The following is a 27,377-nucleotide window of genomic DNA, read 5'->3' as shown; positions in this document are numbered from 1 at the left end:
CATGCCAGAAAACAAAATATTTTCATCGAGCTCTCGTCCCCCATCTTAGTTTAATCTCTTTCTGTCATTTCATTTTGCTGTCCTTTGACTGTTCTGCCTGTTCTTCTCGCCATTGTATGCATGTTTATGTAACTGATTATTAAATGGGCTGTACTCGCAATAAGTATGATTATAATATTAGTTTTGTACCAACCAAATACTACCGGCCTCATTGCTGCAGACCAAAAAGTTGGTATTTGCGGAAAAGGTTGGAATGGGACGGTTTATGAAAAAAGGTGTGCTGTCCGGATCATGGCTGCCGATGGCGGTGGGGACGGGAGGAAAGTGTGCCCCTCCGATTCATAGTGATACAGATCCTTCCCCCCCACTTTTTAAAATTTAAATCCCTCTTCTACTTGACCCTCCCCCTTGCTGTTGCATCTAGTGCCATGGCAAAGTACTGCAAATACTCCCTTAGGCTTATGGACGTCGCTCGAGTCCCGCTACGGCATCCTCTCTCGCCGTCTTCCCGCAGTGACGTAAGGCAGATGGGACAAATGTTTGTTTACTTTGAAGATGCCGTCGCACACGATGTTTGGCTTTACTTGTGCTCTTTTTACTTTATTTCGCCTGTCATTATGAAGAAGACTGTTAAGAAGACAACGTTTTTGGTGGATTATGCAAGTGTTGGCGCATCAGCTTCAGTGACGTGCGGTGAGGTTGATGGCTGGTGAGGCACTGACTTCATCACAGTCAGATTTACAAACATATGAACCCTAAAGAGTATCTTATTCACCATTTGATTGGCAGCAGTTAACGGGTTATGTTTAAAAGCTCATACCAGCATTCTTCCCTGCTTGGCACTCAGCATCAAGGGTTGGAATTGGGGGTTAAATCACCAAAAATTATTCCCGGGCACGGCGCCGCTGCTGCCCACTGCTCCCCTCACCTCCCAGGGGGTGATCAAGGGATGGGTCAAATGCAGAGGACAAATTTCACCACACCTAGTGTGTGTGACAATCATTTGTACTTTAACTTATGTAGCTTTAACTTTACACATACAAACTGTAGCACACAAAAAAGCACATTTAATAAAAAAACGTTATTATGGTCTTACCTTTACTTATAAATGAAGTCCATTCGCCGCTGTTGTGCTGGATTAACGCAACCCCTGACAGGAGTGTTATATCAACTAAAGCCCTCACTTAAACTTTCCACGTGCAAGATTGAATCTATTTAAAAAAGTGTAAACGAGGGTTTATAAATGTCGCCTATACTGTATGAAACTACAAAATAACAAACACGGAGGCTCCAGTTTACACGAGGACCACTTTATTTACCTTCTTTCAAAAACTTCCGCTCCACTCCAACGTGTCATCACTTCCGCTCTTAGCGCCTTCAAAATAAGAGCTCAAGGCATATACTGTATAACAGCGCATAACAGGAACTTAACATCACAAATAGGAAAGCCCATGAAAATAGGTTACAAAAGTTATTTAATAAGAAGCCAAAAAGTGCAAAAACAATAGTGTTCGTGTTGGAGGAGTTGTGAATTAGGTACACCTGCAGTCTGCAGGTGTACCTAATGTTGTGGCCCTGCAGTCATTCACAACTCCTCCAACACGAACATTATTGTTTTTGCACTTTTTGGCTTCTTATGAAATAACTTTTTTAAATAGATTCAATCTTGCACGTGGAAAGTTTAAGTGTGGGCTTTAGTTGATATAACAATTCTACGGCGGGGGTGCAGGAGGCGGGATTACTGGAGCCTCAGCCAGTGCGTCTTTTGCAGCCGTTTTATGATCGCTCAGCACAAGAAATACGTTACACACATACAGTTGTTGACAAAATACACTGTACATTATATACCTCAGCTAACTAAACTATGGAAATGTATAATATAGTTCATATAGCAATACGGTCTCACTGCACAGCAGGCCAGCAGTTAGCCGAGTCCGGAATCCATGTTGAGGCACTGAGTGACGTGTCTCAACTGGCTGCTGTTCACCGCACCGTCTCTTCTCAGTATTTCAACGGCAAATGTGAAAATTCAGCGATTTTGAATAAAAATAATCTAAAACTTGGTGAAGTTAAATGGAAAATAACTTTATAGTATAATCACTGGATACATATAACAATTTACGTAATTAATTTTTTTTCTTTTTACATTTTTTTTCTTTTCATGATGGCAGGTGAGGCCCTGCCTCACCTGCCTCTAGTGACTGCACGTCACTGATCAGCTTATATGTAAAATGTTTCATTGTGTATTTGTTTTTGAAGCCAATATTAACATGCAGTAGCAAAGGTTTGAAGTCTGACTAAATGAAAATCATTAATTATGCTTATTATTGCATTCGTCTGCTACTCTGGGTTTCTGGTCTGCCGTCTTTCTCCTCCCACTCGATAGTGTAGGGAAGTCTGCAAGCTCACTTCACTTCGAGGGAGGTACGTCGCCCTCTCTCCCTACCTCTTCATTTCTCGAACGCCTCTTGATTGACGTGAAAGCGCAAGACAAGTTGACAATTACAACTCGTGACATAAACGGACCGATACAAATAGACCCCACATAGTCTCAGTTTTTATGTTGACAAAAGCAGTCAACCATGTTTAAGCGGGCACTTTTTAGTAATAACAAGAGTGGACCAGAATTGGTTGACTTCGATTGGTTGTCGAGATAAGTTGGACAAAGTTAAAAGGGTTTCATGGTACTGTACAATACAGTCTTTTTATGTGTTCTTTGTCTTTTTTCTCTAGTGCTCTTGCCGTAAGGATATGGTCAAGATTTCCATGGATGTTTTTGTGCGCTGCCTCCAGCCGGATCGGTACAACATGTGGAAACAGGGCAAAGACCTCATAGTGTTGGACCACTGTAAGGTCACTGAGCTGAATAGCCCAGAACTGGAGGGCTGGAGACAGCAACGCGTCACATTCAGAGCCAACCTCTTGCGGAAGTGAGCAAAATGTCTATTAATTTAAAAGTTTTTACTCAGGAATTAAATGTTGATTTAATGGTTCTTTCTTCACTGTCCTAGGGCCATGCAGAAAATGAAACAGTTCCGCCGTCTTAAGTTGGATGAGGTAAAGGTACTTGCGGAAGAGGGCATCGAGTTGAATGCTGTTGAGTACCAACGTCAGGTGGAAGAGCGGGAAGCCCAGCGAAGGCAAGAACGAGAGGAGCGTCTTGCCAGAGAGGCTATGTTGACCCTTGAGGCCATGGAGCTCAAAGAAATGCAGGATGCAGAAGCTGCTTCAAGAGCAGCTCAAACTTTAGCACTAGAGGGTAAGTAACATAGAGGGTTTAAACTTTCTTTTGAATATAGATTTTAACAAACTGTCTGTCTTTTGCCCTTTTTTTGTTGACAGACCCTGAGGCACCGAACCTGACTGACAATGTGACAGAGGATGTAGAAACTAAGATGCATATAAAACAGAAGGATATTGCCATGACTGGATTTGAAGCAGCATTTGAACAATTTGCTGCATCTTCCATGAAAAATTCAAAGTCTGCCTCGTCAGATCAAACCGAGGAGAAGAAGCCTGTAGACGTGAAACCGATAAAACCAGTTGACATCCCAGCAGACAACAAACTGGAAGCAAATTGCACCATGGTATTTTACAATTTAATGAATGTATTGGTTGTCAAAATAATCCCAGGTTATTAGTAGTATGATACAATGCAATAGTTTGTCACATTGAAAACAACTCTGTTTGTCAGGCAAGCTACACCAAGATGAAGATGCCAACAGAAGTTAAGAAGAGTCGTCGTCACCCCCTCACCAAGCCACCGACCCGGTCTCCTTTGTCTGTGGTGAAGCAGGATCCGACTGGTGCTATAGGTATCTCGTCTTTTTTTCTTGTTCGTGAGCTGACTTTTACACTTTCTAAGTGATTCCTGCTAATCCTCACAAATCGCTTTCTTTTGGAATTTTTTTGTTGCATTTCAAAAAAAATGTTTTCCTTGTTGTTGCAGCCACTACACATTTTGAAATGAGGATACATTATTTTCATTAATCTTGTGTGGGAAAAACTAACTAGACTAAAGTTCCCTATGTGGCTAATGAATTCAGGTCCTGTTTTGGTTTCTTGACTGACAGTTATTCATCTGGGGAATGAGGCTGGACAATTTTGAGAAAAAAAAACCTAATTGCGATTTTTCTCTCCGAGATTGCGATTCGCGATTTTTATATTTTATACATAAATATACATAAATTTGCAGAAATAACGAGTGAAGGAAGACATGTTACTTTTAGACTGTCAATCAACATATTCTTGTCTCAAGGTGCCACACATTACAACTATATGCAATAATCTACTTAAATATATTTGGCTTTATGCAGATAGACTCAAAGCTTTTGTCTGCATCAGGCTCTTAACCTGAAGAAATAACAATACAAACTATACAGTGGTTATAATGTAATGCAATCGTAACATATAAATATAATGCAAGTAACCTTTTAAAAATACATAAACTTATATTTCTCATTATTTTAGAATTGTTTACCATTGTACTGTAATTGGAAGGTAAATAACTTAATCCTAAATAAAAAAAATAAAATGGACTAATTTCTGTAAGCAAAAATTTAACTTAAACGAATATTGAACATCTTAAAAGTGCATTTTTTTCTTCCTCTTGCAGTTATTTATCTAATTCAAATCTCAATGTTGATTTGATGTCGATTAGTCGTGCAGCCCTATTGGGGATGACTTCCAATTAATTACCTGCTTTCAAAGTCTCTTATAATCTGAGAGCGGGCACACAACTAGAAGCTTGTCTTTCCGAAAGGATGGATGGAGGACGAGGAGAATGTGAGGATGATGGTGCGTGAAATAGGAGCGTTTAAAGGAATCCTGGTGATACCTTCCCGTGTCCTGTTCAGGTCTAACAAATTGTCTGGATCACGACTCGCTACAGGGGATTCATTGCAAAATTGATTCTCAACCTTTGAGAGCTGATTGTTGAACCCTGCATTATATGTGTCCACCAGCCAATCATATTTGAAGAGCTGTCCCATACTCACTAACACAATGATTATCTTGCTGAACCTAGCTAAATAACAATTTTTTTGACCCCCTGCAAAAGTCTTCTATTTAAAAAAAAAAGACAACCACAATTGTAACTACGTTCATATTCTGAATGTTCCCTTCAAATGCGTCTTATTTATCACCCTCAGAGGTTACCTCACCCATGGCGCTGGAAAGCAGCATGAAGAAACAGGAGCACCTGTGGCAGAATCGCTCACCCAACTTCCTGGCAGAGAAGGCCTTTAATGCCGCTGTGGCAGTACTCCAGCCACATTGTGCTGTCTGCTCCCTCTTCTGTCCCTACACAAAGGTACGACTAAACACTACAGGAGTCCACAAGTGGAGTAACATCGCTATTGGCTGTTACAGTAGTTACAGCAGTGTATGGTAAATAGGGACTTTTTTTCATCTAGTTTAGAGTAAAACATTGTTTAAGTCATTATCTATCCCATTGAAATTTGAGCTCAGATTAGAGAGAATATTTTGATTAGTGAAAAAGTGCTGTAATATTGTGTAACTGTGACCTCATGTTTGTCTTTCAGCCACAACACGTACCCTTGAATGCAAATGATCGCCAGCGCGTTTCTGTCCCCCGTCATGGAAATCGAACTCGCCCAATCGTCCCAGAGATGTGCTTTAGTGCCAGGGCGAGCAGTACTGAGCCTCCCCCCACTAGCCGTTACATTGGGGAAGATGGAACCAGCGTGTTATTATGTTGCTCTTCCTGCAAGATGCAAGTTCATGCCAGTAAGTGTTCAAACCCCCCAACACACGAGAAAAGATATTTGTCAATTCCTGTATATGTGTGATTTAGCGTTTGTGTCATCATGGAGAAAGTACAGTAGCAGGCACTTTTGAGTACTTTTAAGTGAGCCATGTGCAAGCATGTATTTAATTAAGTTCAAATGTGTCATAATTGACATTTGATTCTGAGAGGTCTATCAAATCATACTTCTTGCAATAATGTCTGTGTTGACAACAAAACCCTCTGACAACCATTTTTCAGATTGGCTGACCGGTCCTTTTATGTAAAGCCAACTTTTCTTACCTGTTGGTACCTGTTTTTATGTATTTGGGATCCCCATAAGTCCTGAACATTTGAAATTAAACCATGGAGCCATGGCAGAGATATTTATAAAACAATCTTGCCTTCCAAACCAGACATCTCGAATTTGGGACTCTAGCGGCGTATTTTGCCTTACTGTCGTTACGTCAGCAGATATCCCCATACATGGTAGAAGTTTACCGGAAGAGCTTTGTACGAGTTTGCTACTTTAATCTTCCGCTATTGCCTTTTGTATTAAAAAAGTAGCGTATAGTTCAGTGGTGTCAAACGTACGGCCGCCAACAGGTTTTATCTGCCCCACGGGATGAGGTTGCGAAATGTTTTAATGAAAGAAACTACTGTTGTAAGTGTGTCCACTAGATGTTGCAATAGCCATTCTTTGTATCTTTGTAGATTATGCTACATACGTATGTAAAAAAAAAGAAAGAAAAAAACACATGTTAGTACACCAGTTGAGAAAAATGAGCAAATTACATAAATAATATCCAAAAATTCTATTTAATTTTTTTATCTTAATAGATTAAAAATTAATACCAATGTGTTGACTGATGAACATTATCACATAATTTATTCAGAAAGTATAAATAACGACAAATAAAGATAGAATACTATTAACCGCAACATGTAAGTGTAAAAAAAACAACATGATTTGTACATTTTCAGAATGTGCTTGTTCTGTTTTTAAACAAAGAAAACAATCTGAAGTTGTCTTTATTTTTAAGTTGTCGTGCTGTGATTTTACCAGTCCGGCCCACTTGGGCGTAGATTTTTCTCCATGTGGCCCCCGAGCGTGTGTTTTGACACCCCTGGTACAATTTCTTTAATTTCTCTTGTGGATCATTAAAGGTTGTCTAAGTTTGTCTAAGTCTAACTTATGTCATGTCTGTCAGTAGACTTGATATGAAAGCTCTAAAAAAACTACAACATGCCTGGTGGGGTTGAAACATAGGCAAAGAGGCTTGCTCTGGAGGAGGGCTTTGGCACATAAATAAGACCGCCCATAAATTAGTGCATTCTGAAGAGACAATCAGAGAGTGGCTTGAAGATAGTCTGTAAAACAAAATCATTGCAAAATTTTCACCAACGTTCCACCATTACATGTTATGTAGACCACAGGGAAGTGTTTTAAATGGATGAAAAAATCATAATATGACCCTTTTAAGAGAAACGTGAGTGTGATGTGAATGATCTTATTAAGGGTGGGCGATACTGCAAAATTTGGTATCGATCCGATACCAAGTAATTACCATGCCAGTGTTGCTGATACCGATACTTTTTATTTGAAAATGCCTGATCATTGAATGCTTTTGTACTTTTGCCTTTAAGTAATTGATTATGATAATAATAAAACACAGGACAACAATTTAAGCCATATAAGAAAATACATATTATATTATATTTATTAGTAATTTATGAACATTCTTAAAAACCCCCGTTCAACCGCAGAGAGAAGATGCAAGTCCTTTGCAATCATTTCGGCAATGCTTCTTGTGATATCCATGCCTCTTGGTGAATCATCTAGGTGACAATTACAAAAATGACAAAAATAATCGATAAATAAATAGGAATACTAATCTTCCTTCAACAGATAAAGAAAAGGGTCATTATTTTCTGCTATATTCATACTTAAAGTTAAAAAAGTTAAAGTACCAATGATTGTCACACACACACTAGGTGTGGCGAAATTATTCTCTTCATTTGACCCATCACCCTTGATCACCCCCTGGGAGGTGAGGGGAGCAGTGGGCAGCAGCGGTGGCTGCGCCCGGGAATCATTTTTGGTGATTTAACCCCCAATTCCAACCCTTGATGCTGAGTGCCAAGCAGGGAGGTAATGGGTCCCATTTTTATAGTCTTTGGTATGACTCGGCCAGGATTTGAACTCCCAACCTACCGATCTCAGGACGGACACTCTAACCACTAGGCCACTGAGTAGGGCTTCAGATTTGAGGGAGGCTGGAAATGTTAATATAAAGTGTATATTTCTGAGTTCCAGTCAAACAATTAGGATGCATTTCAACTGAATGCATATGTGATCATAATTTAATCTCTGCTAAATTACATATCTGACCACCAATTACAGTTTGAAAAACAACATTAAGTAATGCTGGAAATAACTTTCACTTATTGCTACCTGGATATTGTTTATGTTTTTGAAAGGCCTGTGTCAGTGACGTCTGCCTCAGTGCCAGGAGTCCAGTTTGGGTTTGGGGAGCTCCCTCCTCCCTCATTTTGCTTTGCAGCTTAGCATTTACTTTTGGGTGTACATCGTTTAAGGGCTTGTGCAGGTTTGTTGTGTTACCACGGGATCGTATAGCTTTAATACATATGTCACAGCTAGCATTTTCTCTGTCTGACACTGTAAAATAGCTCCACACAGCGCTCGTCTTCCTCTCCGACATCTCACCAATCCATCTCTGCTGACTGGCAGACAGCGGGGAGGTGCCTAGTGGATCTTATTGAGCAGACTGAGAGGTGAAGGAGCGCTGTGCATGAGGACAGAGAGACGCTGTGCTCACACAAACTCTATGAAGAATTCTGAGTGATTTGCTGTATTTATAGAAGCGAAACTAGAACAAAAATATTGATCCTATCACGTTAGTATCTATCCGATACCAATACTCACCTTGGTATCGGTACTATCAATGTTTGGAATCAATCTGCTCACTTGTAGATCTCATATCATTCACAAATGTAGTGGTGAGTGGCAGCGTGACAAAGCTCACATTAAAAAATAAACTTTGCCCACATTTTGGCATATACAGTTTGAATACACAGTAAAACACCAGTATACGTGTGTATATTGTTTTATTTAAAAACAGAATCAGCACAATTGTAGCACAAACATATTAGATCAGGCAATTCCACAAACACAACAGACAAGCCCCTTGAGCTCTTATTATCCCAAAAAAGCTGGAGTGAGGCTTTGGCAAAGACTAGGGGCCTCATTTATAAAAGTTGCTGTGCACATAAAGGTTGCATCAGCAGGGGTGAAATGTGCGTTAGTCACTTTCACAGCAAACGGTATTTATAGGAACATTTAATGTTGGGAAAGTTCTGTATTTCTACGCTGTCTTTGGACCACGCATAGAGCTCATGCAGAGTTTTTCAAACTGAATAAGCGACGGTGGTTGGTGTCACCACGAAATAAAGCTCATACATGAAAAGCACATGTGCACTGTAAGATACATAGCAGCACATATTTAAAAATGTATAAGCGTTTCACTAATTCTGGATATGTTATATATTTTGGTCAGAGCCTAAATATTATAATATAGAGCTGTATTCATGTACAGTTATGTGGTGGGTCATTGAAGTATTGTTCAATTTGATCTTATCGATGGCTCCACAGTAAAACCTATGTTTTTAGGACTAAAGACCAAAAATACCGATTGCAGTACCGTATTTTTCGGAGTATAAGTCGCTCCGGCGTATAAGTCGCACCGGCCGAAAATGCATAATAAAGAAGGAAAAAAATATAAGTATAGTATAAGTCGCATTTTTTGGGGAAGTTTATTTGATAAAACCCAACACCAAGAATAGACATTTGAAAGGCAATTTAAAATAAATAAAGAATAGTGAACAACAGGCTGAATAAGTGTACGTTATATGACGCATAAATAACCTACTGAGAACGTGCCTGGTATGTTAACGTGTTATGGTAAGAGTCATTCAAATAACTATAACATATAGAACATGCTCTACATATACCAAACAATCTGTCACTCCTAATCGCTAAATCCGATGAAATCTTATACGTCGTTTTTTACGTGAATGCGCTAAATAATATTATTTGATATTTTACGGTAATGTGTTAATAATTTCACACATAAGTCGCTCCTGAGTATAAGTCGCACCCCCGGCCAAACTATGAAAAAAACTGCGACTTATAGTCCGAAAAATACGGTTCATTATTTTGTCAGGTAAAATTATGTTATGGAGCTAGAAAATGATATATATAATATAATAGCAGACTGTATACTTTGCATTACTTAATCAAATAAAGACAAAAAAATAAAAAAATATTTGGATAAACACTTAGCAAACGGAAGGCTAAAAAATTAACATGTTTTTCTCCATTTAAGTAACCATTCTCAGTCACAGTGGAGCTGACACTATGATTGGTCAACAATTACAATTATTTTTGTTAGATATGACTTCACTTTGCCATCCAAACATATTCTTGTTATGGTGCTCTACATCAGTGTTTTTCAACCTTTTTTGAGCCAAGGCACATTTTTTGCGTTGAAAAAATCCGGAGGCACACCACCAGCAGAAATCATTAAAAAACAAAACTCAGTAGACAGTAAAAAGTCGTCGTCGCAATTGTTGGATATGACCTTAAAGCATAACCAAGCATGCATCAATATAGCTCTTGTCTCAAAGTAGGTGTACTGTCACCACCTGTCACATCACTCCCTCAACTTATTTGGAGTTTTTTGCTGTTTTCCTGTGTGTAGTCATTTAGTTCTTGTCTTGCGCTCCTATTTTGGTGGCTTTTTCTCTTTTTTGGTATTTTCCTGTAGCAGTTTCATGTCTTCCTTTGAGCGATATTTCCTGCATCTACTTTGTTTTAGCGATCAAAAATGTTTCAGTTGTTTTTATCCTTCTTTGTGGGGACGTTGTTGATTGTCATGTTCGGATGTACATTGTGGACACTGTCTTTACTCCACAGTAAGTCTTTGCTGTCGTCCAGCATTCTGTTTTCGTTTACTTTGAAGCCAGTTGAGTTTTAGTTTCGTTCTGCATAGCCTTCCCTAAGCTTCAATGCCTTTTCTTAGGTGCACTCACCTTTTGTTTATTTTTGGTTTAAGCATTAGACGCCTTTTTACCTGCACGCTGCCTCCCGCTGTTTCCGACATCTACAAAGCTATTAGCTACCGGCTGCCACCTACTGATATGAAAGAGTATTACACGGTTACTCTGCCGAGCTCTAGACAGTACCGACACTCAACAACAACACATAATTTGCAGACTATAATTACTGGTTTGCAAAAAATATTTTTAACCCAAATAGGTGAAACTAGATAATCTCCCACGGCACACGAGACTGTATCTCACGGCACACTAGTGTGCCACGGCACACTAGTGTGCCGCGGCACAGTGGTTGAAAAACACTGCTCTACGTAATAAGCATCATTCTAAAAATACCACTTTCTTTGGAGTCGCTGTCTCTATCTTAGTTCATTGGCAGTCCAACACGTAAGCTTTTAAATCACTATATTTGTGAGCTAATTAGCATGACCATTTGTGGATGGAGTAGGGGTGATTTATAATGAGAAAAGTGTGGTAAGTGTGTGCAGCATGGTTTTATAAATTGTATTATTTTTGCGTACGTACATTCTAAGGTTTGTGCTTGAACAATGTTGTGTATTTAAGCTTTGTCCTCTCTGAGCTGCTGTGACAGTCCCTATGATTACCATAATGACTCCATATATAATTGGAAAGTGCAGTTCCAAGTTTTAGAAACAATTATTTCAACAGTTCAAGACTTACGGTAATCTAAAAAGTAGCATTGCAAATGATGTTATAGGTTTAAAAAAATTGGAATAGTTTGACAGGCTCTAATTTGCCTGTGTCTGTGCTGGATTAATGGTGTACCAACATTTAACAGTACACCAAGTCCCATTATGCTTTGCTTGTTTTATTCTTACTCTGCTTACCATCACACTCTTCTGTCTGACAGGTTGTTTTGGTGTCGATCCGGAGACAATTGAAGGGTCATGGACATGCTCCAGATGTGTGGCAGGTGCCTGGACAGTGGTACGTAACTTGATATTGAGTTCAACGGGCCTAAAGGAATTTGTTGTCTTGAGAGAGCCCCCCAAAAAAACCAAGTCACATTCTCTACATAACTGCATATTTTTTGTCTCATTAATGTATTTCCTTGTTCAGGAGTGTTGCCTCTGCAACTTGCGGGGAGGAGCGCTGAAGATTACTGGAGACAACCGGTATGTTGTGCAGCATAAATCATTGAAAAATTATATTTTAGTAGTTGTCCCAGACTACAATACAGAATATACCACTACATTTTTGAATATTTTCTTCCCATAATACTTGCACCAGACATATATGTTGTGAAATTAGATATTCACACAGAAAGATTTGGTAAACGTTTATTAGCTTAAACGGTGCCTGTAACACAGCAGTATAATGGTTGATCAAACAAAACAGAAAAGTCGTTGTCATAGAACCACTAGCTGCAAAAGCTTGCTCTCCAATCAGCTAAACAGACTCAATAACTCCACAGTGACACCTTAGTGAATTTACTGAGGAATTTGTGAAAATGAAACAATACAAAAATAATGATGTTGTACGTTAATAATACTAAGACAGACACTCGTTAACGTTTTAGCACATTAGCCAATACTAATGACGCTAGCTTGACTACATTACAATATGCACAAAAACACTACTTTTAATCATGTGACGTTTCGTAAGTATGAATTGTTTTAGTTACCGTATTCTCCGCACTACAAGGCTCACCGGATTATAAGGCGTACCTTCAATGAATGGCATATTTCAAAGCTTTGTTCATATATAAGGCGCACCGGATTATAAGGCGCACCTATGCATCCATTAGATGGAGCTGCGCTAAAGGGAATGTCAACAAAACAGTCAGATAAGTCAAACTTTATTAATAGATTACAAACCAGCGTTCTGACAACTCTGTTCACTCCCAAAATGAATAAACAGCTGTTTTATTATTTTCCCCGAGGTAAAGTCGGTGACGTGGTGTTTATCTTTTAACAACAGCAAGGTATAACATGTAGTGCAACATTTATATGACATAGTGGAGGGGAACTTTTCCCTGATTCAATAAACACGTAAAAAACAGTGATACTGTTACGGTAAATCAAACGTTAGTGCAATCCCAATATAGTAACACTCGAAATAGTGCAGAGCAATAACCATATATCAATAACTCAACGTTGCTCAAACGTTAATGTCACACAACACAACACACAAAATAAACATGTAAAGCTCACTTTATGAAGTTATTCCTCATTCACGAATCCCTCAAATTCTTCTTCTTCAGTGTCCGAATTAAACAGTTGGGCGGATACGGCATCCAACATGCCCGGCTGCATGTACAGTCGCTGCTTTTTTTCCCATAATGAACATTGCTTCTTGCAACGGTGCGTGATGGATGAATGCACCACCTAGTAAACAAATGTACACACAGAATCTGCGCCGCTTGCCTTTTTTTAAAAACATTTTTTACCGCCAACATGGGGCTTTAATTCAGTTATGTGTCTTCTTGCACGCTTCCCCAGCTCACATCAAACACGCCTCGCCTCGGTAACTGAGACATGAGAAGAGTTGCGTCGCTTTGGCGTCTGTTGTGCGTCTTGTGCACGGCCAGGGGCGTTACCGATGTCCGTTTGTGGGCTCCGGTGCTCATAATAGCAATCTACACGGTGCACGGATTTATTCACTAACTCAACGTTGCTTCCATCTTGCGGGCTACTGACTGCACCGGCCTTTTTTTTTTTGTGGTAGTACACACTTTCAAGTCGTGTCATGACCCAGAGAGACTGCGTAGCTGCCAGGCGGATGTTGTAATCCAGGCCGTGGAAGTGGAGGAGGCCTCTTTAACCCCTTAACCGCCACGCTGCAGCAGTAATGTAAACAAACATCCAACATCGTCGAAGTCGTCATTAATCGAGTCAGTGTCGCTGCTGCTCTATTCCCGTGTTCTACTGCGTGACTGATCGCCTTGAGTTTAAACTCTGCGTCGTAAGCGTGTCTCTTAATAGGAGCCATTTTGGGGTCTTTTACATAAACAAACAAATGGAAATCAAAACGGCACGCCTCGCGCAGTCATATATCCCAGCATGCACCGCGCGCTTCTTCTTCTTCTACGGGGGCGGCTGCTTACCGTAGAAGAATAACTTCTTCTTCTACGGGGAAAAATGAAGTTGGCGGCTGCTTACCGTAGTTGCGAGACCTAAACTTTATGAAATTTAATTTTAGGTTTGTTGTGGCTCAATAGTGGTCCACATATAAGGCGCACCGGATTATAAGGCGCACTGTCAGCTTTTGAGAAAATTGGAGGTTTTTAGGTGCGCCTTATAGTGCGGAAAATACGGTATACTGTAAAACTTCCAATCGTTGCTTAGAGTGATGAATAAAGAACAATACGAGTAGAAACGCTATGGACGACAAATAAACAGAGCGGCACTTATACTTCCGGTTCAAGGCACGACACGGAAGGAAACACTGTAGACGGTCAACTCGCAGCACATGCCGTGAGCAAACTAGTCCAAAAGATGGCGCTATAGCACAAGCAATAACACACCTTCAGTCTTTCTGTCTGCGTTACTAGTATCAAAGTTTGTTGTATACAAAACATTATGGCTGTTGGCAACGAAAAATCCGTAGATTAGCCGCACCTTCGTATAAACTGTAGGGTTTTAATCTTGGGAACAAGTAGCGGCTTATAGTGCGGAAAATACAGTGAGTTACTTAGGGGTCATATGCGTTGTATGACCAAATATGGTATTTTCTGTTCTGGAAACCAGGTGGGTCCATATTATCTGCGCCATTGCGGTGGCTGAAGCACGCTTCATCAATGCTATTGAGAGGGAGCCAGTGGATGTCAGTGCTGTTCCGGAAACGCGCAAAAATCTGGTAAGTTCATGCAGAAATAAAGCAAGGTGACATCAAAGAGGCAATAGAAAGTGAACAGCTTGTCTTCACTCGCGGTTCATTGCAGCTGTCTGATTTCCTGTCTGTAGCTTTATTCACTGTTCCATAATATACTCTCTAATGTAGGGGAATGTACCACACCGTATCATATATTTCTTCTTCATTGACTCTGTATCCATCATTCTGTCGCTTAGTCCTATGGATTAGTTGGCAGTGTTTTTCAATCTGAGGGAGAGGTGTGGTAAAAAACTGATGTTCTGAGGGGTGATGATACTCTGGTGTAATTAAGGTAGAGACAATTTTCCCGATTACCATTTGAAGCAACTTGTGTCCTTCCTTCCTTTCTTCTCTTTCACTCGCTCTCTTTCTTGAATCTCAGCATCGTGGAATCTACTCCCCCTTCGCTCATTCAGGCCCGCTTTATAGACGCCAGTATTGCTTGCTGGTGCATATTCACAGATCTGCAAATAATGTCACTTCTCTCCTGTCTCTACTGAGTAATCCTTTAAAGACACACTGGATGACATTTACAGCAGAGTGCTGTCAAGGCAGGTTTCCCCCGAGCTTGTCTTAAAAGATCAAGAGTGAAAACTCATGGTTCTAATAATTCAGAGGATAAGGCTGATCATGTGTCAATAGGGATGCAACGATTATAGAATTTAACTGTAAGATCACAGTCTGAGTAATAATCACGGTTTCATGATTATTATGCATAAATTTTTTTTCCACATAAAATGTATACAATAACTGTGGCATTCCTTAGAGATTGTTATTTAGCAGTAGTCAAATACTATTGTAATAAAACACAAACAAAAAATATTAAATAAATGTATTAATAATTGTATTATTTGTCTGTATCCGTGTTGGCCCTACGATGAGGTGGCGACTTGTCCAGGGTTTATCCTACCTTCTGCAGCTGGAATTTGTAATTTGTAAATGTTATCTATGTACCTTATTTGTTTGCAAATGGTGCCTGTAACACGGTAGTAAAACGGCTACACAAACAAAACAAAAAAGTCATCGTCATGGACCCATTAGCTGTGGAAGCTAGCTCTCAAATCAGTGATGTTTTGGTAAAATTACTGAGGTATTTGTGAAACTGAAACAATACAAAAAAAATGTAGATGTATATTAATATTACTAACACACACTTTTAAACATGCTAGCATTATAGCTAATGGTAACGATGCTGGCTTGATTACATTACTATATGCATTATATAACACTACTATCGAAATTTACAGTTTAATAAGTATGAATCGTTTTAATTATATTGCTTGGAGTGATGAATGAAGAAACCATACGAGTAGAAACGCTATTGGTAGTGACTAGTAGACGGAACGGCCCTTATACTTTTGTTTCAAGGCACGAAACGGGAAAATACTGTAGACTTTCAACCCGCAATACTTGCAGTGAGCGAAATCGTCCAAAAGATGACACTATAACGCAATCAATAACACATCTTTTCAGTCTGTGTCGGTGTTACTACTGTGTAAGTTTGTTGTATACAGAACATTACCTACTCAGTGGCCTTGTGGTTAGAGTGTCCGCCCTGAGATCGGTAGGTTGTGAGTTCAAACCCCGGCCGAGTCATACCAAAGACTATAAAAATGGGACCCATTACCTCCCTGCTTGGCACTCAGCATCAAGGGTTGGAATTGGGGGTTAAATCACCAAAAATGATTCCCGGGCGCAGCACCGCTGCTGCCCACTGCTCCCCACACCTCCCAGGGGGTGATCATAGGGATGGGTCAAATGCAGAGGACAAATTTCACCACACCTCGTGTGTGTGACAATCATTGGTACCGGTACTTTAACTTTATTATGGCTGTTAATGGAGAAAAATCCATAGAGTAGCTGCACCTTTTGTATAAGCCGCAGGGTTCAAAGCTTGGGAAAAAAGTCGTGGCTTAGTCAACAAAATACAGTAATTGTCTTTCAACTTCACAATTGTATACCACTTTGTGTTGGTCTTTCACATAAAATTCTAATAAATAATCTTTTTTGTGGTTGTAATGTGACAAAATATGAAAACGTTAAAGGGGTATTTATACTTTTGCAAGCCACTGAGGTATTATTAACTAAATAATAATGAATAAATAAATGAATAATCTATCTTTTATCATGCATAGTTTACTTCAGTCTGCGTGCATTTCTGGCCTTCTCTGTTGCGGTGTCACTAGTTTCCAGTGACTTGCAAAAAGTAAAACTACGAAAGAAAACCGAGTAGCTCAAGCTCATTTGTTATTGTGAAGCAAGACAATATACGTTGCGAGATAATGATTGTGAAACACACCTGAGGACACTTTGTTGTATTGAAAACATAACTCAGTATGACATGGAGAATTTCCTCTCTGCTACTTTTTTTACCCTCCGTCTTGCACCTTTCTTTCATTTTCTGGTTAACATGAATCAAGGCAGATATGAGTGCATTGAATTTGCCGAAGGATTTCTGACGATTGGAAAAGTTTAGTTTGGAATTCATTTCCAGGTAGATTCAGAATGGCTGCAGTCTTATGGGGCGTTAATAATCAAAATAAGGAAGTAAATTAGCAGAATGAAACTAACCAAGGGTAGGGATGGAGAACGTGATTCAAAGTAACAGCAGGATGTTGAGGGGAAAACATAATGACTTGTTTGGATGTCGGCAACATATTCACCAGAACATATATAATTGTCAATTTTTGTTCCTCAGGTGTGCGTGTTCTGCCACAGAAACACTGCCAATAAGAACCGCGGTGCGTGCATCCAGTGCTCCAATGAGAACTGCACAACATCTTTCCACGTTACCTGCGGCCAAATTGCTGGCGTTCACATGGCCCCAGCCGACTGGCCCTATGTGGTGTCCGTCACCTGCCACAGACATAAAAAGACTCCTAAGGTAAGTCCTTCCAGCTTGCCTTTTGACAATGTTTAGGAAGTATAGTGCAGTCTTTGTGAGCAAAGCAATAAGCATGATGTTATGAGTGTGATATTTATTAAAGTCTTGTCTTGTGTCTTTAGTCTCAGCCTCAGCCTCAGCCTCAGCCTCAGCCTCAGCCTCAGCCTCAGCCTCAGCCTCGGATGCCAGCCAAAATACCCAAAACGCAGCAGGGTCCGACCCTGGGTCAGATGGTCATTGGCCGCAACACCGACAGCTGGTATTACCATTGTAACATAATCGGCATGGCAACGCAAACATTCTACGAGGTCAACTTTAATGACGGTGCATACTGTGACAACCTGTATCCAGAAAACATCATCGTAAGTGCCCTCACCAACATGATCTTATTTATCGCTATGAAGACACATTAGTCTACCATATATGCTCCAATTACCGTCTTTATTCACTTAGCTGCTGAGTCTCTATTGTCGCTGATTGCGTCTCCAAAAGATAATAACTGCTAAGGGATCTTTAATTAGGTCAATGATGGACACAGGACACGATGATTACATACTGCAATGTTGAGGAACTGTACTGACAATTTTGTGTACCGTACTGGCTCAGAAGAGCGGTAGAGAGAAAGATCTTGGGTCACCAACACACTACTTAGGTACACAAAGAACAGAACAGGTGGCTGACAAAGATGGCTTATGCCTATTATTGACATTTCATGGAACTGTCTTAAGAAGTAGTATTATGTATGTGTCAGGGGTGTTCCAATCCAATATCGATAAAAAGTAAGTGTCGGATTATATCGACTTGCATTTAAGATCTCCGATATACCGCATTTTCTGGACCTTGGAGCGCACCAGGATATAAGTTGCACCAACTAAATTTTTAGAAAAAAAACAGTTTTCCTTATTTTAGCCGCACCGCACTATAAGCCGCAGATACATACCTTGTGAGATGAGTTATGTACAAAGAAATATTTTGTAAATGTTTATTTACATACCTTAACTGTTTCCAAATGCTGCCTGTAACATGGCAGTAAAACATCTGATCAAACAAAACAGAAGTGAATCTACTAGCTGCAGAAGCTAGCGCTCCAATCAGCTAAACAGACCCAATAAGTCCACATTGACATTTAGGGAAATTTTCCAAACTGGAACAATACAAAAAACACAGACACCTATAATTTTGTTAGCATATTAACTAATGCGAATGACGTTAGCTTCGTTACATTGCAATAGAACATACAAATATGCATGAAAACACTCCTACAAACACCAGACATGGGACGGTTTAGTAAGAATGAATTGTTTTAGTTATATTGTGAAACTTACAAATGTTGCTTGGAGTGATGAATGAAGAATCTTTTTGAGCGGGAACGATATGGACGGTTTTACTTTTGGTTCAAGGCATTCAAATAGGAAGTACATATTCAACACGCAACGCCTGCAGTGAGTAAACTTGTCCAAAAGATGGCACCATAGCACAAACAATAACACACCTTTTCAGTCCTCTGCTTGTGTTTAATGAAAACTATTGAACACAAAACATGGCCATTAGCGAAGAAAAATACATAGATTTGTCGCATCGTTGTATAAGCCGCAGGATTCAAAGTGTAGGAGGAATGTAGCGGCTGATAGTCCGCAATTTATGGTATGCTCTGATACAAGTCCTGCAGCAAGTTTGCTTGTGCAAAGCTTGACAGCCAGTTAACATCTAAATGTCCTCCAATTAACACACAAGGTTGGTCTTTTCTTGTATTTTAGTGAAGTAATTTACTAAAAGTCAACATGGTAGGCTATAGGCTACTAGAAACTGGCAGCTACACAACAGCTAAGCACACAATAGCACACTAGCTAGTCTTACGTGATAATTGTCCTCAACTGAACAATATTGCAGTCTGAAAACACATTTGTCAATATAAATGTCAAAACTTCCTACAGGAACTTACCGCTTAGCTACTAGGAACTAAAACTAATTCCTCTGGAACTTTATTTACCCGGGTCATTTTTGGTGGAAACATTTGTATTACATGGTGGCATTTCATTTACCAGGGTAAATGGAAAAGTCCCTGTGGTTGAAAAGAGCTTTATGTGTCGCCAAAAAACAATTACTACTCCACTTCATCTTAAAGATAGCATAAATCAATTCCATACAGTTAATAATAAATAGGTTACTGTATGATTTGTACTGATATCGTAGTGGTTCAATATCGGTATTAGGCAACTCACAAGGCTCCTATATCGGTATCGTACTGGAAGTAATAAAGTTGTATCAGGACAGACTTATAGTATGTGTGTTGGCTATATATGTCAAAGTATTGAAAGCATGGTATTCGTGTGACATCCAGAGATGTATCTTTACACTCTATTGTTCTGTTTATAATTAGCAACCATTTGTTACATACAGTAAATATTCTTGATATCACTGGTATTACAACACTGTCTCTCTTGCTACAATATTCTACATAAATGACCATGTGGTCAAAGACAGTTATTTTTCCTTTCCGCTTTTTTGTGCACTTAAAATTGTTGTTCACATTTTGAAATTGTTTGTTGTACACAATAATTATTTACCGTATTTTCCGCACCATAAGCCGCCCTGGGTTATAAGCCGTGCCTTCAATGAACGGCATATTTCAAAACTTTGTCCACCTATAAGCCGCCCCGTGTTATAAGCCGCATCTAACTGCGCTAAAGGGAATGTCAAAAAAACAGTTAGATAGGTCAGTCAAACTTTAATAATATATTAAAAACCAGCGTTCTAACAACTCTGTTCACTCCCAAAATGTACGGTAATGTGCAAATGTGCAATCACAAACATAGTAAAATTCAAAATAATGTAGAGCAATAACATCAATAACTTAATGTTGCTCGAACGTTAATGTCACAACACACAAAATAAACATAACGCTCACTTTCTGAAGTTATTCTTCATTCATAAATCCCTCGAATTCTTCTCCTTCGGTGTCCGAATTAAAAAGTTGGGCGAATACGGGATCCAAAATGGCCGGCTCCGTCTCGTCGAAGTCATTGCCTTCCGGAAAGCTCGGACCACAGTTGTGACCGAAATATCCGCCCAGGCATTTACGATCCACTGGCAGATGTTGGCGTATGTCGTCCGGCGCTGTCTCCCTGTCTTAGTGAAGGTGTGTTCGCCTTCGGTCATCCATTGTTCCCACGCCGTTCGCAGTCGTGCTTTAAATGCCCTGTTGACACCAATATCGAGCGGTTGGAGTTCTTTGGTTAATCCACCCGGAATGACGGCGAGTGTTGTATTTGTGTGCTTCACTTGTTTTTTGACACCATCTGTGATGTGGGCGCGCATGTAGTCGTATATCAACATGGAACACACAAAGGAAATGAAACGTAATACCCGCGCGCTTCTTCTTCTACGGGGGCGGGTGGTTGCTTACCGTAGAAGAAGAAGCGCTTCCTCTTCTACGGGGGCGGGTGCTTACCTTGGCAGTTGCTTACCATAGAAGAAGAAGCGCTTCCTCTTCTACGGGGAAAAAAGATGGCGGCTGTTTACCGTAGTTGCGAGACCGAAACTTTATGAAAATAAATATTTATATTAATCCATATATAAGGCGCACCGGGTTATAAGCCGCACTGTCAGCTTTTGTGAAAATTTGTGGTTTTTAGGTGCGGCTTATAGTGCGGAAAATACGGTAATTGTAAAACAGAAACAAACAAAAAACAGCCTCTCTTAAATAAGGGATAGGATACGATAGGTCTTTATTGTCATTGCACAAATACAACGAAACTTTGTTTTCAGCACAAACCCGTTCAAGATTAGACAAACAAACAGTGTACAGTAGGGTTACAGAACAGGAACGCTGATGGGTCGCCACAAGGCGCCCCGTAAAAGATGGGAAAAAGGCAAACGCTGGGGAAGGATGAGTAAAAAAATACAGTCTAGACTGGGCTCCTAAAAAAACCTCCATAGCAAAGCACATATACATTACAACGTACATCTCTAGATATCTAGCAACAGAGGGGAGAGAGTGGGGGGCCATGGTGACAGGCCGCAGCTCTCAGGCGCTGACCATGCTTCCATCACTCCTATGGGATTTGCGTCGAGGGCGTTGGATTTGGGGGTGGGGTATGTGTGTGTGTGGCGTATATTTTTGTGAATGCATGTGTGTGTAAGCCTGCCGCGTGTCTCTGTTCCGCGGCCTTGATGTCTTGCAGCCGATAAGTCCAAAGTCAACAACAACAGGTGTGTGTCCATGAGACGCAAGAAGGGAGTTTGTTGTGTCTTCGCCGCACTGTCCTTCGCTTGATTCTCATTCTCACTCATTCTCCTTGCAGTTTGGGTAAATAAACGCCCCGATTACAATTAGAGCATTTGTGCTAAGCTCAGAAATTATATTAAAAAAAACAAAAAACATCACCTTAAGGAGCGGACTAATTCTTTGATGTAACCTTGTCATGTGCAGAGATCTATACCACGTCTCACATCTCTTCTATTTCTCCGTCAGAGTCACGACTGTTTGCGTAGTGGTCCTCCACCTGCGGGGGAGTCGATCGTGGTCAGAACTCAGGATTGTCAGGACCGCAATGCTAACTTTGTCAAAGTCCACATCCACAAACTCTACCAGGTAAATAAGAACGAACACTTAATTAGCTTCATGAGCGTTATTTACATACCTTGTCATTGAAACAGTCACAATAATCTAATCTTCAATTTGATCTGCCCAGGTTGAGTTTCAGGACAAGAGTCAACAGCTGTTGAAACATTCAGAGATTCATCTGATGGAACAGGAATTGCCCAAGAGAGTCCGGACCCGTCTTGTGAGTATTCCACCTGAAGTTCTGTTTAGTTTTTTCGTCAGCCATACAGGCCAGTGTGGTTTGATAACGAACAGTTCTGAAATGTACTTGTGGTGATGTGGTCATCGTCTAATTTGCATAATTGTCCATAACGCAAAACGAGTGACGGGTAAAACGGAGCTTTTTGGTTTGTATCGTAGCAACTGTGTGACAATATGTTATGTTTTTAAACTATATTTAAGAAGAGGATACTAAGCCACTGTCTTATGCTTGTTGGTTTTACAGTGGACCCTTGCTTTACAAACTTAATCGGTCCTTGAACAGGTTTCATAGATAGAAAAGTTTGTATATTGAAGCAAATTTCTCCTTAGGAAAATGTAAATAAAAATTAATAATGGGTTCCAGCCTTGACAAGAGCCCATATTTTAGTTTTTTATACTCTGTTAGATATACAGTACTGTTTAGCATTGTATATTGTGTTCAAACACAACAAGGGGGTGATGGATCAACTTTCTATTTAACAAACAAGCCCAAACAACAAAAACTAGCTGAACTGTCCTCATTTTTTGCCGCCTTGCCGACACGCACACACACCGTCACAAGCCCTGTGGTGCACTCACAGTTTGAAATCACAAAACTCCTAAATTTTAACAGCCAGATCACTACAATGATTAAGAATCGTTACAAATAGGAATCGCGATTCATTCGAAATAGGGCTGGCCGATATGGACCAAAACTGATACCCCAGTTTTTTTAGGTTTTAGGTACAATATATAACGGTATTTCAAACGAAGTGTTTCGTTTAAACTCCACACCACATTACTGTTACTACTAGTGTTCTCAAATTACTTTGAAAACGTAATTAATTAACGTTACTTGTTACTGAACCCAAAAAGTAGTATAATTATTTTAATTCCGTATTTGTCATAGTTTGGCCGGGGGTGCGACTTATACTCAGGAGCGACTTATGTGTGAAATTATTAACACATTACCGTAAAATATCAAATAATATTATTTAGCTCGTTCACGTAAGAGACTAGACGTATAAGATTTCATGGGATTTAGCGATTAGAAGTGACAGATTGTTTGGTAAACGTATAGCATGTTCTATATGTTACAGTTATTTGAATGACTCTTACCATAATATGTTACGTTAACATACCAGGCACATTCTCAGTTGGTTATTTATGCCTCATATAACGTACACTTATTCAGCCTGTTGTTCACTATTCTTTATTTATTTTAAATTGCCTTTCAAATGTCTATTCTTGGTGTTGGGTTTTATCAAATAAATATCCCCCAAAAATGCGACTTATGTTTTTTTCCTTCTTTATTATGCATTTTCGGCCGGTGCGACTTATACTCCGGAGCGACTTATACTCCGAAAAATACGGTACATGTAATTCATTACTCGGGAAAGTAACTAATGCGTTACTTAAAAACTTTAAATATGTCATATGCAGTTGAGAGAAGTTTCATATAAAAGCATGTGTGCACCTTTTAAAAGACTGTCTCTGTTGCCAAGCGACGTGTAACATCAGCAAGGTTTTCACTGTATTAGTTCGCTTTAGCAGCGTCAGTTTATCGGCTCCGACGGCTTTTCTGTTGAATCTTTTCACTCGCTTGTCTGGTTAATAAAGCGGAGCCGCCAGAGTCACAGTGCGGGCACGTCCACTGTGTGCGAAAGGCTGTAACAAAGGCACATCATAAGATACCGGTGTGGCGGTATTGTCTCAAATATATACCCCTTACTAAAATATACCGGTTACCGGTATATCGCCCACGCCTAAGGATTTTTTACATCCCTAGTTAGTTGTCTCTTCAGAGTTTTGGGATTGACAGCTTATTAGTTCAGGGTGTATCTTGCCCGGTTTATATCAGCTGGGGTAGACTCCAGCTTCCCAGTCACCCGTAACAGAATGAATGCATTTTCCCAGCCAGCTGTCAGAAGTTGAATCCAGAAGTGTTCTGTAACGGGTACCGGTTTATTTCCAGGCGATACCAATGTCCCAGGAGAACACTTCCTCAGCAGACGGAGCTGGAGCGGCCAAACGTCGCTGCCTGCCCACCCCCTCCGCCCCACGCAAGGCGGCCCCCGTGCAGACGACACCCGTCCGCATCGCCCCCACCCCCATGGAGACGGCGCCCGCCCCGCAGAAGCCCCCGCCACCACAACCTAACAGTATTGCCAAACTGCCAGCCTCACAACTCCTAAGCCACCTCAGCGTGGCGTCCACCGCGAACGGCGCCCCCACCAGCGTGATTCAGGAGCTTCTCAATGCTCCCATGGACACGAGCAGGGCCTTGCCTACCCCTCTGACGGACTCCAGCATGGCCTCAGACCCCACATTAACTCTGAATCCCATCTCTTTCCAGTGCCAGTTGAACTCTGACCCCCTTTTGTCCGCGTTGTCCCCGCCGCCATCCCTGACCCCGCGGCACATTTCCGACAGCTACACGCCGAGCAGCGGCTACGTCTCCTACATGGAGACCCTCCTGCATTCACATTTCCCCCAGGACGAGGGCCCCGGGACTCTGTTTTAGGCCGCCATGTTTCCAGCCAGCACCAAGGGGAGGGACGCTAACGGCGGTGAGTGCTGCATTAACGGACACAAACATGTTGCATCGTCCCTCAAAGCTCAGTGCTCCAAAAAGACATGAAAGCACTACTTTTTAAATGCATGTTTCTTTTTTTTTTTGAGTTGATGTGATTGAATTGTAGCTTTAACTCGCTCTGAAGCACACATTTTCTATTTCTTTCCCAACATTATTGTTGTCCTTTGTATTTTTCAGCAGGTTTTATTTTGGTTCCCTGCAGTGCTTTTCTTTCCCATCTTATTATTAATATCTCTGGGTGGTATCAACTCTGTACCTCGTTGCATTTATTCGACAATGGCACGTTTTTTTGGGGGTGGGTCAAGCAAGCGAGTCTCTTACTGTCCCGCTGTAGAGGACATCTTTCTTTTGTAAGACAAAGCAACCAGCAACAAATAGATCTATTTTTCAGTCTAGCCAAGTCACACATATGTTGTCCATCTACTGTAAAGTGTTTTTTGTTTGCAGGAAATGGGGGCACTGGGGTTGAAATGTATTGTGGGTATTCTTAGTATTTAAATGTCTTCGATATTTAAGGAATGGTGATAGAAGAAGCATATCCAATGCAAACAGTACGAGTCCACGCGATGCGTCGCGTTATTGTGAAGGCTATAGCAGGCCTCCAACGTATTGAATGGTCGTTAGGCCACTCCCACTTTTCCACTTGCAAATCTTGTCTCAGGGTTCCTACATCCACAAGAACAACTTTGGCGTAACTCGCTTGCTTTTGATCGGAGCAGGAATTGTTTGCTCCGGTTTAGATGTAACATATTTCTCCTGTTAGCTCAAACGATTCAACATAGGAACCCGGAAGTGTGAAATATTGTTAAACATTTCTCTTGTAGCTTTTTCCTAGTCCATGAAGTCCACACAAACTTGGCCATTTTAAATACTAATGATTTTTTTTTACAGGTTTACCTTGGATGATCACTCAATTTGTATGGATTATTAATCTGTATTTTGGTTTTCTATGGCCATTTTGATCTCCGACTACTGATGGACTCACCTTCTCCTTGTCACTTTGTACATAGCATCAAGTCATTAGTGTGTATTGTGATTTAAATCTCTAAATGTCAAACCCCCCACCCACAGATGTTGGAAAAAGTGGTTTTGTGTCTAAAGTAATAACCTTGAAAAAAAAAATGTCATAGAAATTAAAGTGGCTTGCTAGTCGCCAGATATTTTGTCTGTCTGTTCAGTAATGTTTATGATTTGAGTTGGCCTAACAATCTGGAATTTAGTTACATTTAAAAATACAGTGGGGAAAACATGTCATGTATTTTGTGTATTAAAGGAGCCATATGTAAAAATCTGGCTAGAAATGGTACTGCAATCACGGTCAAAATTCTGCAGTCCCCTCATCCACTCCCTGACTGAAGTTGCCAGATGCGCAGCTGAATCCAGCTCGATCGACTGGGCTACTCCAAGGAACTAGGCATAGCTCGGTTGGTAGAGTGGCCGTACCAGCAACTTGAAGATTCCAGGTTCGATTCCCGCTTCTGCCATCCTAGTCACTGCCGTTGTGTCCTTGGGCAAGACACTTTACCCGCCTGCTCCCAGTGCCACCCACACTGGTTTAAATGTAACTTAGATATTGGGTGTCACTATGTAAAGCGCTTTGAGTCACTAGAGAAAAGCGCTATATAAATATACTTCACTTCACTAACTTGAAACTTTCACTGCCTCTTACTAGGGGTTGATGTGCATAAAAGCTGAATAGACAAGCGTTTTGTCAATAACAAATCTCTAACACGCATTTTACACAGAAATCAGGCTATTTTCAGGAAGAAGTACGTCATGCCTGCGTACAATATCACAACAAATGTCCATCATATGGTTATTCTTAGAACTATCAGAAAACAAAGACTAAAACAAACTACAACCAACGCTAGCAATAGTTATACTGGTGAAAATAAGTACAGCATTGTTGAGCAGCCTAACGTACACCCAAAACTGAAGAGGAGACATTTTACTAAGGTATGCCTATAGGCCAGACCTGGGCAAATTAAGGCCCGGGGGCCACATGAGGCCCGTTGAGCTTTTCAATCTGGCCCAGCAGACATTCCCAAATAATTTTTTTAGATCTTTAAGATGGAAAGTGTAGCTGCCATTATGATGTGCAGTGATGTTTTCTAATGACCGTAAGTCTTCAACTATACAAAGTATTTCAATGGTTGCAATCTGCAATTATGGCTGATATACCAGTTACTATGGCAATCTAATTAGTTACTATGGTCATCTATTTAGTTACTATGGTCATCTACGTCACAGCAGCTCAGACGAGGCACCAAGCAGTGTGGGCGGGAAGCGTTTCCACAGACGCGGAAGGAGATTTTCACAACAAAGTTCTAAAGCTTAGTGATATATAGAATAAAATAGAATAGAAAGTACTTTATTGATCTCTGGGGGAAAGTCA

At 40.4% G+C, this 27,377-nt stretch overlaps 1 protein-coding gene across 4 annotated transcripts in view; it reads left to right on the top strand.

The window, feature by feature from the left end:
• kdm4b (lysine (K)-specific demethylase 4B) overlaps window positions 1-26,138 on the top strand; it is a 53,390-nt gene extending 27,252 nt beyond the window's left edge. Inside the window, exons 9-23 of one of the 4 annotated variants that reach the window (XM_072914631.1) lie at window positions 2,734-2,930; window positions 3,012-3,259; window positions 3,343-3,587; window positions 3,695-3,815; window positions 5,151-5,311; window positions 5,544-5,748; window positions 11,754-11,830; window positions 11,963-12,018; window positions 14,593-14,701; window positions 17,415-17,600; window positions 17,723-17,962; window positions 22,075-22,194; window positions 22,295-22,387; window positions 24,362-24,956; window positions 25,874-26,138. In XM_072914631.1, coding sequence (XP_072770732.1) covers window positions 2,734-2,930; window positions 3,012-3,259; window positions 3,343-3,587; window positions 3,695-3,815; window positions 5,151-5,311; window positions 5,544-5,748; window positions 11,754-11,830; window positions 11,963-12,018; window positions 14,593-14,701; window positions 17,415-17,600; window positions 17,723-17,962; window positions 22,075-22,194; window positions 22,295-22,387; window positions 24,362-24,910 — 2,607 coding nt within the window. In that variant the 3' untranslated portion in view covers window positions 24,911-24,956; window positions 25,874-26,138. Of the gene's footprint in view, window positions 1-2,733; window positions 2,931-3,011; window positions 3,260-3,342; window positions 3,588-3,694; window positions 3,816-5,150; window positions 5,312-5,543; window positions 5,749-11,753; window positions 11,831-11,962; window positions 12,019-14,592; window positions 14,702-17,414; window positions 17,601-17,722; window positions 17,963-22,074; window positions 22,195-22,294; window positions 22,388-24,361 lie in introns of all 4 variants that reach the window. The other 3 variants (XM_072914633.1, XM_072914632.1, XM_072914630.1) reach the window with 3 other exon arrangements.
• The last annotated feature ends 1,239 nt before the right edge of the window (window positions 26,139-27,377 follow it).

This window comes from Nerophis lumbriciformis, linkage group LG14 (genome assembly GCF_033978685.3).
Source record: "Nerophis lumbriciformis linkage group LG14, RoL_Nlum_v2.1, whole genome shotgun sequence".
Lineage (NCBI taxonomy): Eukaryota > Metazoa > Chordata > Actinopteri > Syngnathiformes > Syngnathidae > Nerophis > Nerophis lumbriciformis.
This window is presented reverse-complemented; position numbering and strand designations above follow the sequence as displayed.